Source organism: Chanos chanos, chromosome 8 (assembly GCF_902362185.1).
Source record: "Chanos chanos chromosome 8, fChaCha1.1, whole genome shotgun sequence".
Classification (NCBI taxonomy): domain Eukaryota; kingdom Metazoa; phylum Chordata; class Actinopteri; order Gonorynchiformes; family Chanidae; genus Chanos; species Chanos chanos.
In genome coordinates, this window is record NC_044502.1 from 38,513,442 (window position 1) to 38,531,469 (window position 18,028).

The 18,028-nt window shown below is 41.2% G+C and overlaps 2 protein-coding genes across 3 annotated transcripts; one reads left to right on the forward strand and one right to left on the reverse strand.

Moving 5' to 3' along the window:
• Window positions 1-1,886: 1,886 nt before the first annotated feature.
• upk1a (uroplakin 1a) lies at window positions 1,887-4,636 on the reverse strand. Its single transcript, XM_030783345.1, has 7 exons — window positions 4,571-4,636; window positions 4,102-4,302; window positions 3,822-3,896; window positions 3,464-3,571; window positions 2,489-2,665; window positions 2,188-2,271; window positions 1,887-1,931 (listed from the first exon to the last, which is right to left on the reverse strand). Exons 1-7 carry the CDS (start codon window positions 4,634-4,636, stop codon window positions 1,887-1,889), a joined length of 756 nt encoding a protein of 251 aa, XP_030639205.1.
• Window positions 4,637-9,999: 5,363 nt separating this feature from the next.
• On the forward strand, window positions 10,000-17,670 carry ppox (protoporphyrinogen oxidase). Of its 2 annotated transcripts, XM_030781632.1 has the most exons (13): window positions 10,000-10,023; window positions 10,700-10,807; window positions 10,906-11,040; window positions 11,247-11,362; window positions 11,566-11,698; window positions 12,131-12,275; window positions 12,527-12,720; window positions 13,304-13,367; window positions 13,572-13,690; window positions 14,113-14,229; window positions 15,129-15,278; window positions 16,729-16,771; window positions 16,867-17,670. In XM_030781632.1, the coding sequence occupies exons 2-13, from the start codon at window positions 10,721-10,723 to the stop codon at window positions 16,998-17,000; spliced, it is 1,437 nt and encodes a 478-aa protein (XP_030637492.1). In that variant the 5' UTR covers window positions 10,000-10,023; window positions 10,700-10,720; the 3' UTR covers window positions 17,001-17,670. The 2 variants fall into 2 exon arrangements, with proteins under 2 accessions (XP_030637492.1, XP_030637493.1); XM_030781633.1 differs by lacking the exon at window positions 10,000-10,023 and having other exon boundaries at window positions 10,696-10,807.
• Window positions 17,671-18,028: the final 358 nt, after the last annotated feature.

An 18,028-nucleotide genomic window follows, 5' to 3' on the forward strand; every position in this document is an offset into this window, starting at 1 on the left:
CTGTGTGAGTGTGTGCATGTGTATGTGCAAGAGTTGGTGTGATCAATCCTTCTTTTCAATCCATATCTATGCAGTTAATATGTACAAGGGAAGAAGTTCCTAAAGGTTGTAAACACTCTGCCCAAAACGGTTATACTACCTATGTGTTTGTTGACAGATCTCTGTGTCTGGCTGGGTCGGTGTGTGTGTGTGGGTGTGTGAATGACCTGTAACACAAACTGTTTGTCCATCGCGCACCCTTTCAGCCTTAGAGCACTTTGCAAAAGGCAGTTCATCTTATTTTGTAACATTTTTCCACTGTGTGAATTAAACACCTGATGGCTGACCATCAGTGATGAAGAATCGTGGTGTGTGCTTTTTTTTTTTTTTTTTTTGAAATTCACTAGTCAATACATTCCATTAAAAGAATTATATGTAAAAAAAAAATCAGATTTTCACAGGCTGTATTTATTTGGAGTAAGAAAATTATGGATATCAAATTTGGAATGAAGCATTGCTTAGGAATAAAATTATTTTAATCTGATATGATGTGTAAAGTTGAGTTATATAGATATGAATTCTGTAGGTAGGTGAAAAACCAGTGGATGTGTGCTAATCTCATGTCAGCTCTTTAAGGAGACACTCATAGCTACTTCTTACATACACTCTTTTCTCCTTGATTACTCAACCTCTGCCCTTAAATTTCAACAATAATGATAACTGAAACCATATCCTGAAAATTTGAATCGTATTAAAAAGGGGAATTTTTTTCATATTGAGAGATATATGCAACTATCTACAAGATTTTTTTCCACATAGATAGTGGTAAGGAAACAACAAGTAACTTTTGATTAACAAATTTTTAATTTTAAAATTTTTACACAAACATAAATTTTATTTTTATGTTTGTGGCTGATGAAGTGTGATAGTATGTTTCAACCTCCTTTTCTGTTGGTTCTGAAAAGGTTTATCGTTCTCATCCTATTCTCCTCTTAGCCAGACATGAACAACGCTTTGTCTTGTTTACTGTAATATGAGTGCATGGAATTGTATTGAACGCCCTCCCAGGGGAATATCCCGTAAAACCAGTCTGCTCCTCATAAAAAGGACGCGCACCCATTTGAGAATGAATCAAAGTAAGAGTAGACAAGTTAACATGCCTCCCTGTTACCCCAGGCCAAGCGTCTTATTTCAAATTAGGTAATCAGGAAGGACAAGAGTAATAACTCCTGTTGGGAGTATCGTTCTGGCAATGGCACATGCGTGTATATTGTGTTTTTGCTTCAGAGAGCATGTAGACACATGAAACATTACTGAGATTCAGCATTTGAAAAATGAGACAAAAAGCAACAAGTGGTTGTCTTGCACATTCACACATTCATAAGTGAAATCCATACAAATATAAAAATACATATGTCACAGGAAAAATATAGCATAGATTTACCCTACCTATACAATTCAGAGTCAACAGAGTCAGTGTCAGAAGAGGGCAAAAATAATCATGCAAACAAGAACATTATCGAAAACAAATTTGTACTAATAAATGAATGTATTATGGAATATAAATCTGAAATGTGTCAATGAATTCCTATTATTGCAACTTTGATGTATTAAAATCTGAAATGTATTATTAACCCTTGCCATATAAAATTTTATATCATCATTAGCAGACAAACTTATAAAAACTTGAATGTGACCTCAGAAATATAATCATGTTATTCAAAGTCACAGCTTAAAAAACAAAGATGTAATAATATTCTATGACAGTGCACAGTCTTAAATTGTGTTCAGCCATCATTTACACAGAAGACGTGTCCCTGTATATTCTCATAAATGGGAGAGGCAACAGTCCATCAGATGAGGGAGGGATGAAGGTGTGGACATAATGAAGGAACTGAGTCATGGGATCAGAGCTGCGTGTAGTACACCATGGCAAGCAGCATCAAACAGAACTAAACAATGGAGATGCAGGTTAGAAAAGAAACATATGTTTGACAAGTAATAAAACCACATCAACTTTCTTGATCGCTGTAACGATGAACCCTCAAAAAAATCACTCTGAACCCTCAAGATATAACCAAAATATCTGAGACAAAGTGCAGTATTATACGTTACACACCCTTGTTGTCTACAGCCAAACAAATGACGCATTGAAATGGACCAGCACTGTGTTTCTTCACAACAGTGTGAGAGTTGCAGGCAACTTACCACAAACATAAGCACAGAGAACCCATACCAGCTCACAGCCCAGGTGTACCGACTGAAGACAGACTCAATGTGGTTGAAGCAACCCTGTGAAAATTAAGACAGGCAAAACAAGCAATAAGTACATTAATAACACCCAGATAGTCACACACCTGTAGACTGAGAAATAGTTTGTGACAGCTTCTGTTCCTGACCCCATAGGCTGACATGTAGTCATTTCACAGTCAACGGTCATTTTCTGTCTACAGGCAAAAGAAAGCACAAGGCACAACTGTTTTTGACCTGAATTTTTCCTCCGGGTTACCTTCATGAACATGGTGCTGCTCTGGCCAATTTGGCAAGCCTCTGCATTTTCCACCTCAAAGGTGCTAAGTCTCTTGCAGCAGCTCAGAGGCCAGGGGTACTTGGTCCCAAACGTTTGTCGGAAGGTGGAGTTGTATTCTATCCAGTCAGCCGGGCCATCTGCACCGCAACATTGCACCTAAGGATGGGAGAGGTGGAGGTGAGTGGACAATGAATAGGTTAAAAGAAAGAAATGTTGGTAATACAACAGCTGGACTGTGACTCTGAATAGCATTCAAATATACAATGGCTAGCCTGTTGAACTTCGGGTATGGTTGTGTTTACTGTACACACTAAATCCTCCTAGAATAATCACCACACACGCCCTCAATATGTCCACAAGAGAACTGAGTATGAACTTTTACTTACACAACACAAAAAATGAAGTTAACTCTTCTTGGGTGGACAATTTAGGTGCTCACTTTGGTTCATATATGTGCACGTGTATGCCCTGTGTTGAGCCATTAAAGCATTTAAGATACCTGCTACCTTTTGTGACACTTTCACTATACTCACATCACACACAGAAACCAGTCTGGAATTAATCTGTTTATCTTTCACTGTAGAAAAAAGGGCCCGTATCCCATCTCTTTCCCACACTTGCGGCATCCAAACCTGTTCTCCAACTAACAGGTGATTGGCTGTAGAAAGTGAGTCTAAGCCAGGCATGCTGTGTCAGGTCAGAGCTGAACACAATCCAAGGTGGCACTGCTATTCCCCAGGGTGTGTGTGTGTGTGTGTGTGTGTGTGTGTGCGCGCGCGCGTGCGCACATATGCACACGTATCCCCTTTCCGGATGCAATGCACAATTTTATTTTATGTACATATGATCACTTGATGTTTATTTTATGTACATACGATCACTTGGTGCTTCAGAAAGTGGACTTGTAGAGAATTTTCCAGAACATATCACTCTGATGTACTCAGATATACTTACATCCTGCATTACTCTGTTCCAGGTGAGTGTGATCTGCTTGCCTTTAAAGCTGTCACTCCCATAGTACTCCAACATCTGCTTCTTCACCAGATTGCTGTTTCCAACCAGCTATAAAGGGACGGTAGTTGGAGAAGGAGACATGGTTAAATGTTTTCAACCTAGCTAACATCTCAAGAAGAAGTCCCCTTAAACAATCATTTTCAAACCAGACTTCTGCTCTATTAAGCACTGGTCATTGCGTTTAGTAAACTCTGCGTAGCACTTTCTAATATGAGATCTTAATTGTGCTAAGACTGAATTCATAAAAAATGATTGTGTGGTTAGAAGACAATCACGTGCCCTATTCATATTCACTCACATAGTCTCTGTGGGTGGCAGCTGTGATGCAGGATGCACACTCAAATATGAAGATGATGAACATTATGATGAGGTACTGTACGGAAAGGGTTATAAAGACAAAGGTAAATATATATATATATTTCTGTCACACTAAGATTAACAGTTCTATTTAACGAAAAACAAGCAATTCCAAAAAGTTTTAAATATACAGTTACACATTAAAGCAACACTTTACAACTTCATTCAGTTTATTCATTCTCCACCCATGTCTTTTTCATAAAAATCCATCAAACTCTTACTGCCAGTATGAGGGTGTGGCTCTTTTTCAGTGCAGCTAAAATCCCAAAGACGGTTGTACAGAAAAAGGCAAAGCCTGTAAAAATTGCAATCCAGGCACCAGCGAAGATGTCGTCTTTCCCAGAGACCCCAGCAATTGGGTAAAGCTCATAGCCATCGACGGCCACCCATATGGCCAAGGCAAAAAGAGCCAGTCCTGCTGCCTAAAGACCAAGAAATGTAAGCATTATAATACATAATTATTATAATACATAAGCCTCAGACAGGAGCGTTACACATGTCATTCAGTTCATCAGAGGCTTGTGTTTCATAGACACAAGCCTCTGTGTAATCAAAATATGATCAGGACATACAACATAACTGATGAATAGAATACTCATATATAACATGAGTTCATAAAGTCTGAATGACTGTGGCATTTCAAGTAACTATAAGCATTGTATATGAGTAGAGGCAAAATGTTAAACTTACAGCAGCAAATGCATTACCAATGATCAGAACAATCATCAAACATTTTAGTCCTCCTCCGTCTGCCATGGTAGCTGTCTGTCTGTCTGTCCAGACGTCCCTAAACCTACAGAACAAAGAAAAATCAGTGAGGTTGAAGACAACATTGGCAAGCCATCTGCAGGGCTCAGGACCTCATATAAAGTGGAAAAGTACTGATTTATTTATACAGTTCATTGTGCACTGGAAAATAGAAGAAAGTGAACAAACCAGTTCTGCACAGGCTCAGTCAGCAGGTAATTAAAAGAGAGAATAACAGATCATTTAAAAGGTAACTGAGGTGTTGATAAAGTCTATTTGACATCCAAATAATTAAAGATTTTATGCTGACTTTAATTTAGTTGAATTAAAGCCAGTGTATTTATTACATTCCTTTACATCCAACCCAGTCCGTTATTATTATTATTATTATTTTTCCCTCACACATATTACATTAAGTGTCATTAACTAAACAGATCTTGTAATCTTCTCAAGAGCAAAAACAAAATCACTGAAGAGTAAACAGAATTGTATCTTAAGAGACACAGACACCAACTGGACTGGCTTTCGTGTCGTATTGACTCAGTCTTCAGTTAACCCATGGACAATTCAGTATAAACTACGTACTTTATAGTTATATAATTGTTGTATGCAGTTATATTACTTACAGTTACTACGAAGCACAACAAGGTTTGGCAGGCACCTGTTCCGTCTCACCTTCTCCCGTTTCTCACCTGTTGCGGATTCCTCTTTCTACCCTTAAAGCGGAGCAAATACTTTCATGACGTCATCAGACTCCGTTGTGCTGAGAGCGTCTAGAGATTTCTATGATGCAGCTGAGTTTTGTGCTCCGCGTGTCCTGTGGAAATGTAGGAAAGTGAACACTTAGATCTAACTAACAGTTCATGAGTCCGCTTTTGTTTTGATTTTATTTTAACCAATTCCCCTCGAACACATCTCTTTATTTTTCTAATTTGATATTGTCTAATATTATTACTGTTATCACATAAAATATCCGTACTGTGGGTTGAACAGCAGTAATTTAATACTCATTGTCAAGACTATTCTTTTTTAATTATCTTTTTATTGGTAAATCATAAACCTGTAAACTCCTGTAAACAAAAACCTGTGAAATCACGATTTTCCCCCACGTAAACTAAACTGAATGTTATTTTAATTCGCTTATAAAAAGTCCTGATTTTTCAGGTTTGTGATATAAAAGCAATTAATTGTGAATCTAAACAACCAAAATCAGTCATTCAGATGGAGAACATAAAATTCATAGAACGTCTGTATAAAACTAGTAGAAGTAGTAGTCGCAGTACAACTACTGGTATTGCAATATATGAAAAATATTCTTCAACGTCTGCATCGCCACTGAGGAAAGCGGGAGGACAGTTATTTGACTAATACTGACATCTACTGGATGTAACGGTACTATCCTCCCATGGAGTAGCATGCCCTCGAAAGTGGCCAACCACAGGATGTTGTTTTGCGATCACTCTTAGCCGAGGATTGATTAAGTGCATACATTTACTGGTAAATTTATTACATTTAATCAGTCCAAAGTTGAGGTCTGCAGTGCTAATTTTCCAGACAAAAGCCAGGTCATTTTATTGATTAAATATCATATTTGTTTTAAAGTAACACCATGTTTTTGGATAGATTTAAGTTTCGAGGTCCCGACCTCAATTAGTGAAAAAGAGGACGGCATCTGGAAATGAAATTTTTTTCCTTCCCAACCTCTTTATGTTTAGTGCTGAGCCTTGGCTTCCCTCTTCTGTGTTGTTTTGAACCCAGGCCATGACAAACTTCTATGTCCGGAAAGAATTATTTACATTATAGGTTTGGGCTTCTAGTGAAGTGTATAATTGACTTAGCACGTCAGGCAGTGTCACACTTTATTTTCGCGCAGCTCTGCTTGGTATACAGGAGAGACGTGTTACCGCTCCGAAGCAGTCTTGACCTTGCCGGTTTTTCGGACCATGTCACTTAGGTGAGTTCAATATATTTCTCCTCAGCAGTGTTTGGAACACCTTCTACAATGGTGGAAGTTTCATCTTGGAAAATATATATCATGTTATATGTCGCTCTGTTAAACTGGGGATTTAGAATTGAGAATAGGAACACCTCCTTTGTTTAAAAGAAAAAAACAAAAAAAACAGTGCTTAATTCTAATCCTTCTATTCATGCTATTCTCAGAAGAAAAGACCAACTCTTTATGGAGGGCAAACTGAGTGAGGAACAGGTGAAAACTGTGACTGCACCGTGGAGATTATCTCCAACAATGACAGGATTTGAGGACAGATTGTTGGCAGCGCTGAACCTTTATGAGCACTTTCCCTTAGACATTGCAGTCACAGGGGGAACGCAAGCAGCAAATGCTAAATTGGTAAAAGTAATCTGCGGGCCAACAGAGGTTCAGAGCAAACAAGAAAAAGAAGAGGAGGAGGAGGATGCTGAGGAAGAGGAAGAGAGTAACAATGAAGCTGATGATGATGAGGAAGAGGACTCAGAAGAGGAAGAAGAAGAAGAGGAAGAAGAAAAAGAAGAGGAAATAAAACCAAAAAAGAGAGTGAGGATAGCTGGAGATACAGATGGCAATGAAGAGCACACTGGTGACACCATTGTGAGCAGTTATCCCAATTGTGTTGAAATGCTTAAACACCCTCACATCTCCAATGTCCGAATATGGACACTGGAAGGGCATTTCTCCTCTAACCCCATCATCCAGCAGGGCAATCAGCAGCTATACTTTGATGTGCTGCTAGTCCTTACCTCAGAGTTGCACCAGGAGGAACAAATGAGGCTTGCTGTAGAGGTTGGTGAGAAGGGCAAGGCAATGTATTTTATTAGAGCACAACAGGAATGGGACATTGTTCAGGAAAAACCCACAGGAGCCTGTAAGACATGTGCCTGGGAGCGATTAAAAGAACGCAGCATGGAATACCAGAAGAGAAGAAATGCAGCTGGCGTGGGCCCAGCAGAAGGAGCAAATCATCTCCTGATTCATAAATTAACTGAACTCAGTGAGATTCGTGGCACACTGGAGGCCGCCCTGCCCGAGCTGAGGAAAAAAGCCTTCAGTCAGTTTTTGGTGGACGTTGTTAAAGAACTCAGAGTTTCTAAAATTCAAAGAAACGTTCTTCCGTAAGTATGTCTTCAAAATACGTTTTGTTTCAATTATAAAATCCAAGGTGTTATGAACTATTTAAGCTCCTGATATTAATTCTCAATTAAATTTAAACAAAGAATGGCTTTCAATGTGGTTATAAATGTATTGTTACAAAATTTTGATCCAAATTTAGGATCTGCGTTGTGATAGTGCATAGTGTTCTATATGACCACAGACATACCAGCCAATATTCATGCAGATATTTTTATAAAAAAAATATTTAATATCTTCAAATATCAATATCGTCAACTATCCTATATTTTAAACAACCATCTTGTTCCTTGATAGATATGGGCTTAACAGTATGTCCTTCAGGTAATGAGTTAATAAGTGGCACTTGTGTTCTTTTACTTGCGTGACAGCTATAAACGCCCTTGTTTATGTATGACTCCATTATCTAGATCATCTATATTTACTTTACGCTTAATCTCCACAGGCCCTTAGTGTCAACTGTTGTCAGAATGGGGAAGATAAGCAAGGAGGATGTGGCTCACATCTCAGAGCTGTTTCAGTCCAAGGATCTAACTGACCATCCATCCAAGCTCCCCTCCGTTCTGACCACTGTGGAGCACTTCCGGCTGGATATTGGGGTGGTGGGAGAGGCCGGCTGTGGAAGCTCAAGTCTTGTCAATGCCCTCCTGGGTCTGAAAAATAAGACAGAAGGATCAGCTCCCACAGGCGTCACAGAAACCACAAAGGAGGCAATGGCCTATTCCTTCCCAGAGTTCCCCAACGTGCTTCTCTGGGACTTCCCAGGGATGGGCAGGGTAGGTAGGCTGAGGGAACACTCAACTGGATCCAGCCCTGCTGAACATCCACTCTTGTCCCCCCTGTCCCTCATGTGTGATGTCCTCATTGTGGTGTCCCCTCTGAGGCTAAGTCTCAGCTGTATCAGGCTGCTACAGCAGTTCTCCTGTTTGAGGAAAGTATGCTACCTGGTGCTGTCCAAAGCAGATCTGATTGAAGAGGAATCTTTGGAGGAGGTGAGAAATTGGAGTGATGAAATTCTTGGTCAGGTAGACCTCAAGCAGAACGTGTTTCTAGTGTCAGCCCTTCACCCAGACAAAATGGATTTTCCCAAACTAAGGGATGAACTACTTTGTACTTTGCCAGCTCAGAAGAGGGTTGCCTTTGCACACTATGTGGCAAAGCTATTGGAGCAGGATATCTTTTGGAAGAGAGCTTACCCTTGCAAACAAATGTAATTTATGTTTAATGTGTCATGCACAAGTATGAAAGAAGTGGTAACAAAATCTTCCAACAAGATCCATTTCAAACAGAACAAGAGTGGCTGGAAATGATCATGAATCTGCTATTATTACAAAATCTTTTCCAACACAATACTTAATATTAATATTACTTATATTACTTAAGGATATTTAAAATGTATCTCTCTCTCTCTCTCTCTCTCTCTCTCTCTCTCTCTCTCTCTCTCAATGTATGTCAATGTCTCCCTCTCTTTCTCTCAAAGAGTAATTTGACTGAGTAAAACAATGGATATTTCTGTCCACAATAATAAAAAAGAAATTTAACACATCCTCATGTGTTTTCAAATCTATGTCCTAGCCAAAACGGTTGTTTAAACATTACATACACAATCGACCACACCTTTGTTAGTCCTTAACATCACGTTATTGCGGCGCTCATTTCACGGTGTTTAGAGATGGTGTGGTCCATTCCTGCCCGTCTTAATACTCGTTCCACATTGCCAGTTGTCTTATGATCTCAAGCAGCAGGGGGCAGCAATGTGGTTCTCATATTTGCGCGAGAAGAAAACGAAGAAGAAGACGCGCAGCTATTCTGTATAACGATGGGATTTTCGTCACGTTGTAGGCGGACAAAGGAATGAAGCCTAAACATAGAATTAATTAGACTTTTTTTTATTTAATATTTGCTCACAGGAGAACTCGCGCTTACATGCACATGCATGAGTCGTTCCTCCGCACCCGCCCCCGCGTTAGTCTTTTTGCTTAATCTATTTTATGTATCATCATATGGCATTCCCAATAATTCGAGTCGCTGCAGGGATGCTACAGCACGATATCCTCATCCTTCGCACGCGTCTCCTCACTCCAACTTTCTTTAGACGGCGTGATATTTTTTAACGGAGGTTTATCTGGGTCTTCCTATCAGCTGTTGCAGGGGGGGGGGTAGAGTGACTCGTGCTTCGATTGGTTATTTGTGTTGTCATTTATGATGACGTTGACTAGTCCTGGGCCAACTGACGGCGAGATGATTACATGAGCCTTACTATGTTAGCGAGGTACGTGCGGAACCGCGCCATCCAAATTCTTCAACTGTAGGCAAGTAAAAAGCAAAGTATTCTTTGATCCGACAGACTTAATCAGTAACATCACTTTGGGCTCCTGCAAAAGCAGTTAGCCAGTCCTTTACTGCTTCTCTGAATTTGGTTGTATGCAAGTGAATGCTATGTGTTACGAAAGGTTGGCATGTCTACTCAGCTGGAGGAAAGGTAGCAGGAAATGTTTACTGTCATTCGTTTATGTCAGTTAAGTGGGTTATACTGCTTAGCTCTCTGCCTAGCTGTGGCAGTTATGCTGTCACTTGCTTGAAAACACTGATCTCCTTAGAATAATTCCAGTTCACTTCGGGTTGCTGAGTTGTCTAGGTTCTCTTGGCAGTTTTGTCAGTGGTTTCAATAGGTTTAGTCTAGATAAAACGACACTGTTGCCTTATCGGAGGACACCTCCCAACCTTTTGGTCTTGGCTGTGCGTGCCTTGCAGTCAGTGTTTCCAAGACAATGCACTTCAACCCACACTTGAGTTCGCGTGCCATATGCAACCAGAATTCTTCAGACAGTTCTGAAGTTACTTGATCAATTACTGTATTGTATTTCAGGCATGGAAATATATAGCAGTTCTCAAGATGACTGATGTTATCTCGTTCTTTCGCTCTGTTAAGACCTGTTTTGTTGTAGGCACAGGAGTATTGGTGCTGAATGCAGAAAACTGTGGCTGTTTTGGGTGGGGGGATAGGGGGCCTGTCTGCCGGTTACTATCTCAGCAAGAGCCCACAGGTGTCTAAGGTAGCTACGCCACGTCACTCCATACTAAATATCTTTATAAATGTCTACTCAAGACTTTCCTCTTATGCTTTGAGTCTATCGCCCTCTCTCTCATTTAGGTGGTGCTATTGGAGGGGGGCGCTAGGTGTGGAGGCTGGCTACACTCCACCCGCAGGGAAGATGGAGCAGTGTTTGAACATGGCCCAAGAGGGGTGCGACCAGCTGGGGCAGTGGGTCGCAACACGCTCAACTTGGTACTGACACGAGAGAGGGAATTTTTACATGATCACCTAATAACATGTGTTGTTCGCCTGGATGTGTAACTCTTGCATTGCCGTGCATATGTAAATGAAATCTGGAACAGCGTCTTTTTGGTACACTTTCATGTGCACATGTGTATTGCTTGAAACTGAAAGAATCCGGCTCACATGCCTAATTTTTCCTCTCCTCCCGTGTCCAGGTGTCTGAGCTGGGGCTGGAGAGTGAACTCTTGCCTGTCACGTATGATCATTTGGCCTCGAAGAACCGTTTCCTCTATGTGAAGGGAAAGCTACACAAAATGCCATCAAATGTTAGGTAAGGACAACCATGTTAAGGTGCTACTTAAATAACTTGAACTTGGCAAGATGCAAGAGAACTACTGTAAATCAGTTTCAAGGTTTGTCAGCGTCCCGTAAAGCTCGTGTCATGATCTCAAACACATTCTAAGTCTGTCTGCCTTTGGGGTTCTTCTCCGCATTTCTTCTTGTCACTTGCCTTGTGTTGTTTTTCATTTTCAGCGCTTTGATCCGGACGGTCCCTCCCTTTACTCGTCCGCTGCTGCTGAGTGGCATGAGGGAGATTCTGGTTCGAAAAGGAAAAGAGGAGGATGAGTCCATCCACGCGTTTGTGTCGAGGAGATTGGGCACTGAGGTATGAACGTCATATGTCAGTTTTCTCTGTTGTAATAACAGTGCTTTAACATCACTCTGTAATCATATGTCAGTCTGTGTAATGCATGGTGAGCTATTCTCTGCTCATAGAGCTTGAGAGAGATTTTGACATATCCTCACTATAAACTCTTCAGTGAAATCTGAGGACGTAGGCAAAGATCAAGCAGTTTCATATTGCCTTTTGTCTTTCCTTGTTTTGGAGCAGTGCCATAGAATTTTAATCAGGAGTTAATCTGAACATACTCATGTAGTATTACTCCCACTCACTCCTGAAGGGTTGGTGTGTGGGTTTCAGACTGATAAGCTGCAAACATAGACGATCATTTCACTAGACTGTAAAACGGGAGTAGAAAGTGAGACAGACTCACTGACTGTGTTTCTGACTCAGTGTGGTATATCACTCTTTCTGCAGCTCGCTGACATAGCAATAGACAGCCTTTGCAGAGGTGTGTTTGCTGGGGACTGTCGAAAGCTGAGCGTGCGCTCCTGTTTCCCGCCCCTCTTCAAAGCAGAGAAGGCTAGGGGCTCCATCATACTGGGCATGTTGCTTGGATCAGGTAAGAGAAGATGCTTATACCTAGAAGAGCTGAATCTCAACAGTTAGCTGTTGTCTACTTAGGTTAATAAAAGGAAATACATTAACACAAACCGTTTCTGGCTATATTAATACATATGAATTTACAATATAATTGATTGATTTATTTTGCTGAGATGTGATGCGCTGTTGTATCTCTCATACTTGCTGGACATGCAGAAGAAAAAAAAAAAAGCATTTTTAATAGGTGTCAAATTTTATTTTGTGTATCAGGCGGCGGATCTGACATACCCCCATCCGACTTGGCACGGCGAGCGGCTAAGGAGTCTTGGGCACAGTGGTCTCTGAGGAGGGGCATGCAGATGCTTCCAGAAGCCCTGGAGGACGTGCTGAAGAAGTCAGAGCGGGTAGAGCTCCACCAACACGCTCCTGTGAAGAACCTGAACACAACGGGAACAGGCTGGGAGGTGAGAGAGAGAGAGAGAGATATGAGCTGAAGAGGGGAAACCTCCTGCTCTGGCAAAACTAGCAACAAGAGTGAAAAACATATTGTAGTGACCTTACAGATGTGTTGATATGGCCGGCATGGACTTTAAATTTATATGTTAGTCAGTTTCCGCTTAAGTTTGTACAGGTGTACATACAATTCTGCGAATATAAAATGACACAGAATAGATGTTTAAGTTTAAGAGTTTATTTGTCATATGTAGGTTAACACAGGGTCAACGGTACAATGAAATGTATGAGACGAGAGAAACAGGTCAACTCAGTCAACTCAGATGCACTAGCTGCAGCGCTTGACCTTACCTTAACCACAGTTTTGCAGTAATTCCAAAGACAGAATACAGAGACTGCATTTAAAACAGTTATGTACATTTAACACAGCTTCAGTTTCTGCTTCAGTTTATTAACCCCTGACTCCATATTTTTTGAACAACTACCTACGAGCAAGTTAAAGTAACTTGTTAATAGGGTCTCTGACTGGATGCAGTAATATACTGTTTATCTCAATGACTGTTTCCCTTGTTTTTGTCTCACTTCTTACTATAGATCAAACTGGAGGATGGAGCCACCGTGAAAGCTGATCATATAATTTCTGCACTACCAGCGACAGGTAAAATAATGAAGTACTTTTGTACATTCAAATACATTCGGTTTCTCAATAGAGTGAAAAATATTCTTAATAATCATCGTAGTTGTTAAAAGAGCTAATTCACTTGCTCTCAGGTAATTACTGTCATAAGCGTCAAGGTCCTGGTCTGTATTAGGCCCGAACACATTATTTGTTTGTGCTTGAGTGTGAATGATTTGTGTACAGCTTTGGCCTCTGCACTGCCCTCTGCTGCCCAACCCTTGTCAGAGCTGCTGCGTGGGATCTCCTCAGTGACTGTTGCCGTAGTGAACCTGGAGTACGAAGGTTCCATTCTGCCTGTAACGGTGAGAGCCCTCAGGAAGACCCAAAGAGAAGGGAGAATCAGAGCTAGGGAAGATGGAAGAGGATAGAATAGTGTCAAATGCAGCGATAGGGTCATAAAAATATACTTAATCATAGTTTGTCATATTTTTACAAATCAGGTTTTTCCAGTCATAAAGTTGAGCAGCAATTGTACATTTGATGTGGTTGATGTAGAATTTCTCTTAAATAGTGTGTGCATTTTTGTGTGTGTGTGTGTGTGTGTGCGTGTGCGTGTGTGTGTGTGTGTGCGCACATGCACGTTCATGTTCACTTGTGCATGCATGCGTGTATGCGTATCCGCGTGTGTACGCATGTGTGTGCTCGTGCGCGTACACGCTTGTACACCTGTGTGTGTGTGTGTGTGTGTGTGTGTGTTTGTGTGTGTGTATGTGTGTGCTTGCAGGGCTTTGGGCACTTAGTGCCGTCCTCTGAGGATCGAGGGCTCTTAGGCATAGTGTATGACTCCGTTCCCTTCCCACAACACAACCGCGCTGGGGAGACAACCACCACCAGGTTAACAGTGAGTCTTTCAACCGCTACAGCTCACAAGAATCGCTACACATTTTTCCACTCATATTCTCACTGAAACATGTACAAGTACACTTTGTCTCATTCAAATCATCTCAAGGGTACACCCACGCATACATGTGTATAAATCAAACCCCGGAGTGACCATCTCCAGGCAGTGTGGCTTGAGCGTATATGAGTGGTAAATAAATGCACACATCTGAATCATTTATGCTTTAAGACATGAAACTGTGTGGGTCTCTAGTCTCTCTCAGAGTTCAGTTGTGAGTACAGATGTGGGCAGACCTCCAGGGCCCTGTCTCACAACCTTGAACCAAAACACCCTTGTATGTCTTTAGCGGGTCCATCCAACTTTCCGCCGTTAGGATTGTCCTGCTCGGGAGGGTATAAATAATTTTCAGAGCTATGTGGCCTCCACTACAACAGAAAAAAAAGCCTTTGAATAATTTACAAGCCCTACTCTTAAAGTATTATTAATTTACATGGCAAATTTCAGTTGGTAAGGACATGTTTTTTTCTCCATTAAGAAAAAAAAAACACACTTTGAATGGGGTAAACACATTCAGTATAAATGTGCAAACAACCCACACTGCTAGTGCCACACATTTGCTTTAGCACTATTTTCAGTTTTGCTGAGACGTATTGTTAATGAAAACTAGGTAAAAAGATACTGCCTTTACCGGTGGTTTTTTAAGCGACTTAGTAAATTGTGTGAGGTTAGGATTTGGGTAGGTTGAACATCTAGTTTAATATGTAAAAACATTCAACAAACAAGAGCTGGATTTGAATTGTCATGATCCTGTGTATGTGATGCTCATATTAGTCCTTTCTAGTCGTCATTGTCATTTCTAGTTTTTTGCGAACTCTTACCACTGTGTGTCTGTTTCTCAGGTGATGATGGGGGGGGCGTGGTTTGAGGAGGTGTTTGGGAGCCCAGAGGAGGTCACAGAGCAGAGACTGTTAGAGAGAGCTACCCAGGCTGTAAGCTCTCACCTTAGTGTTACTGCAACACCTGCGTGGAGCCTCGTCGCTTTACTCAAGGTGAGACGGAAACTGCAGATCGCTCGTCCTTTTTCGTGAGTACAGGTGTCAGAGAGAAAGAATGCAGGAGCGTCCCAGAGCATATACATGGCCATGGCTACGACATGGAAGAGACTTAACATGTATGAAATAACAGGTTCTCTCTGTAATAGAACGAGACCGGCTTCTCTATTGATAGGCCCTTGTCCGGTGAGAGCTTCTGATCGCCGCCCTGCTATAAGCTGTCTGGCCACCAGGTGTCCTCGGCCGTCTCTTCATTTGAACGACAGCCGCTGTCCGTTTGCTTCGGGTCCACATTGTTAATCAGTCCTTACTGCTGTCCCAGAGGAGCAGTGCTGAGGCAAACAGTCTGTGCCTGCTGATGATAAATATCTCAACAGATGGATGGCTTCCCTTTATTTATATATCTCTCCTCTTTTTCCGCGCTCATCTGTCACTTTGGGATGGGACTGGGCAGAGTAGGGGATTCCAGGATGCCTGGCTGGACAAATGAAGAGGGGTCTTACCTCTGGGGTTCGACAGTGGGGGGGGGGGGGGGGGGGGGGGGGGGGTTTGGAACCAGGCTTTTGCTCTTTAAGGCTAACAGCAATTCTCACACAAGCCAACACCCATACATAAACATACAAGATGTGGCTGAGGAACATAAACGTAAGGTATAGGATAATGGATTGATTAGTTTGCACACACACACACACACAAATGCATTCTTCTGACATGCAAAGCATAGAGACATACAGTCATAGACAGGCTGCAAGGCTCAGCATTAGTATTCAGGATGCTACTGCTCTACGGTCGCTCCAGCTTGGAAGGGTCCCTTGAAATGAGTCACTGGCTTGTTGTGCATTGAGAGATTTTGTTGTCATTTATTCTGTCAGCCAGAACAGATCCTGTTTGAAAGTGTTAGAACTGCATCCGCTCTGAAGTCACCTGAAGAAGAGAAATATTTTTGTGTGAATGCAGTGAAACAAAAGCAGATTTACAGAACAGTTTGATGTTGGGCATTGTTGTAATTTCATCTAAGGACATTGTGGAAGGTCTTTCTTTTCATTTGGAGGGTAAAGCCAGTCATTTAAAACGTTCAGATTTTCATTCCGTGCTGTTTGTTTGTCTTTGTTTTTTCAATGCGGCTTTGTGTCGTGAGACAGGTTGGTATGAAATTGTATGGACCAGGTGTCAGAGCTGTCAGCGAACAGACAGTACTCATTTCACACATACAGCCCCCATATCTACCTCCCCATAACCTATTTTGTCCAGTTTATAACTCTCAACCCCCCCCTCCCCCTGCCCCATGTCTGGCTTGTACCCAGTAATCACTGGGGAGTAGAAACACATCATTTCCATTTGGCCACCTAGCCATACAACAACAATCCCTTCAGTTACGTTTCTGATGAGAAATTGTCCCTCTTGTCTTTTTTTCTCTTGTTTTTTTTTGTTTTTTTTTTTCCTTTAGGACTGCATTCCTCAGTATTATTTGGGCCACTGGAAGAAACTGGGTAAGCTGAAGAATGTCGGCGAGACTGATTGTCCTAATCTAATACAGAGGCCTGAATGTTCACAGCTGATTGTGTCTGATATGTTTTGTTGACAGAGGCGATGAGACAATTCATCAGCGATCACAACATGCCCCTCACGTTGGCAGGGGCCTCCTACGACGGCGTCTCGGTCAACGATGTTATCTTCAGCGGACGGACAGCAGCAGAGGGTCTCGTGGGGAAGATTTGAGGGGCATTGTTGAAAATCATGAATGTAGTCTCTTCATTATGACGGCACGCTTTGCTTTCGTTCATGCGCCAGTCAGGTTTTTCAAACAGATGAAGGACAAGTGCTCGCGTAAAAATGACTCTAGATTCCTTTTCAAATGTGAAGCCTATCTTTGCCATGCCAGTATTTGACACTGGAAGTTATTCATCTGAAGCGGGTGAGCCTCTTATGGAAAAAAAATAAATCTTTTGTTCTGTGTAACTTACATAAGTTATTTGTATGGCTTAGAACACCTGTCTCAACACTAACCTATGCTCTGGTGAGGCTCACCATCTTTAGTGTCCCTGGCCTGAACTCTCCAGAATGAGCTTAGATCATGCATATGTAATCATTTAGCAGTTCTTTAATTTAAGGTTACCTCTCTAAAAATCTGCCCGAATGACTCTAAAGGAACGCCCCAGGCTCAGAGATGAGCATTGTAAAGAGTGCCTTTTAAATATGTTGTATCTCCTCAACTGCCTAGTCTGTGTGCCCAAATATGTGATGAAATGCTGAGTTTTGAGCAGTTACTCATAGCTCAGGGCGCTATAATGGTGAGTATGTTAATCTCTTCTGTCTACTTTGGCGTTTGGAAACGGTGGACTACCAGGATAAAGCTGTGCCCTGTGTTTTTGCTGTCTGTGCTTTTAGATAGTCATAGTAATAAGCTTAATAATAATAATAATAATAATAATAATAATAATAATAATAATAATAATAAGCTTCATCAGTAAATTTATGTTTGTGCTGACGGATTCTGCCGTCATCTCTTTATGATAAATATTAAACCTCATTAAAGGAAAACTGAGATGAAAAAATGAGGTGGTGGTAATCAACAATTCAGGTAATTTAATCAGAATCGAATGCAAAAGAAAATATAATGCATTTATTTATTCATTTCAGTGAATGTGAGTAAATAATTCTGTATTTTTATAAAGGTTTGTGTGAAATGATTTGTCGTGTTAATATAGACAAACAATAAATGGCATGCCTTGGTGTTACTGATGGTT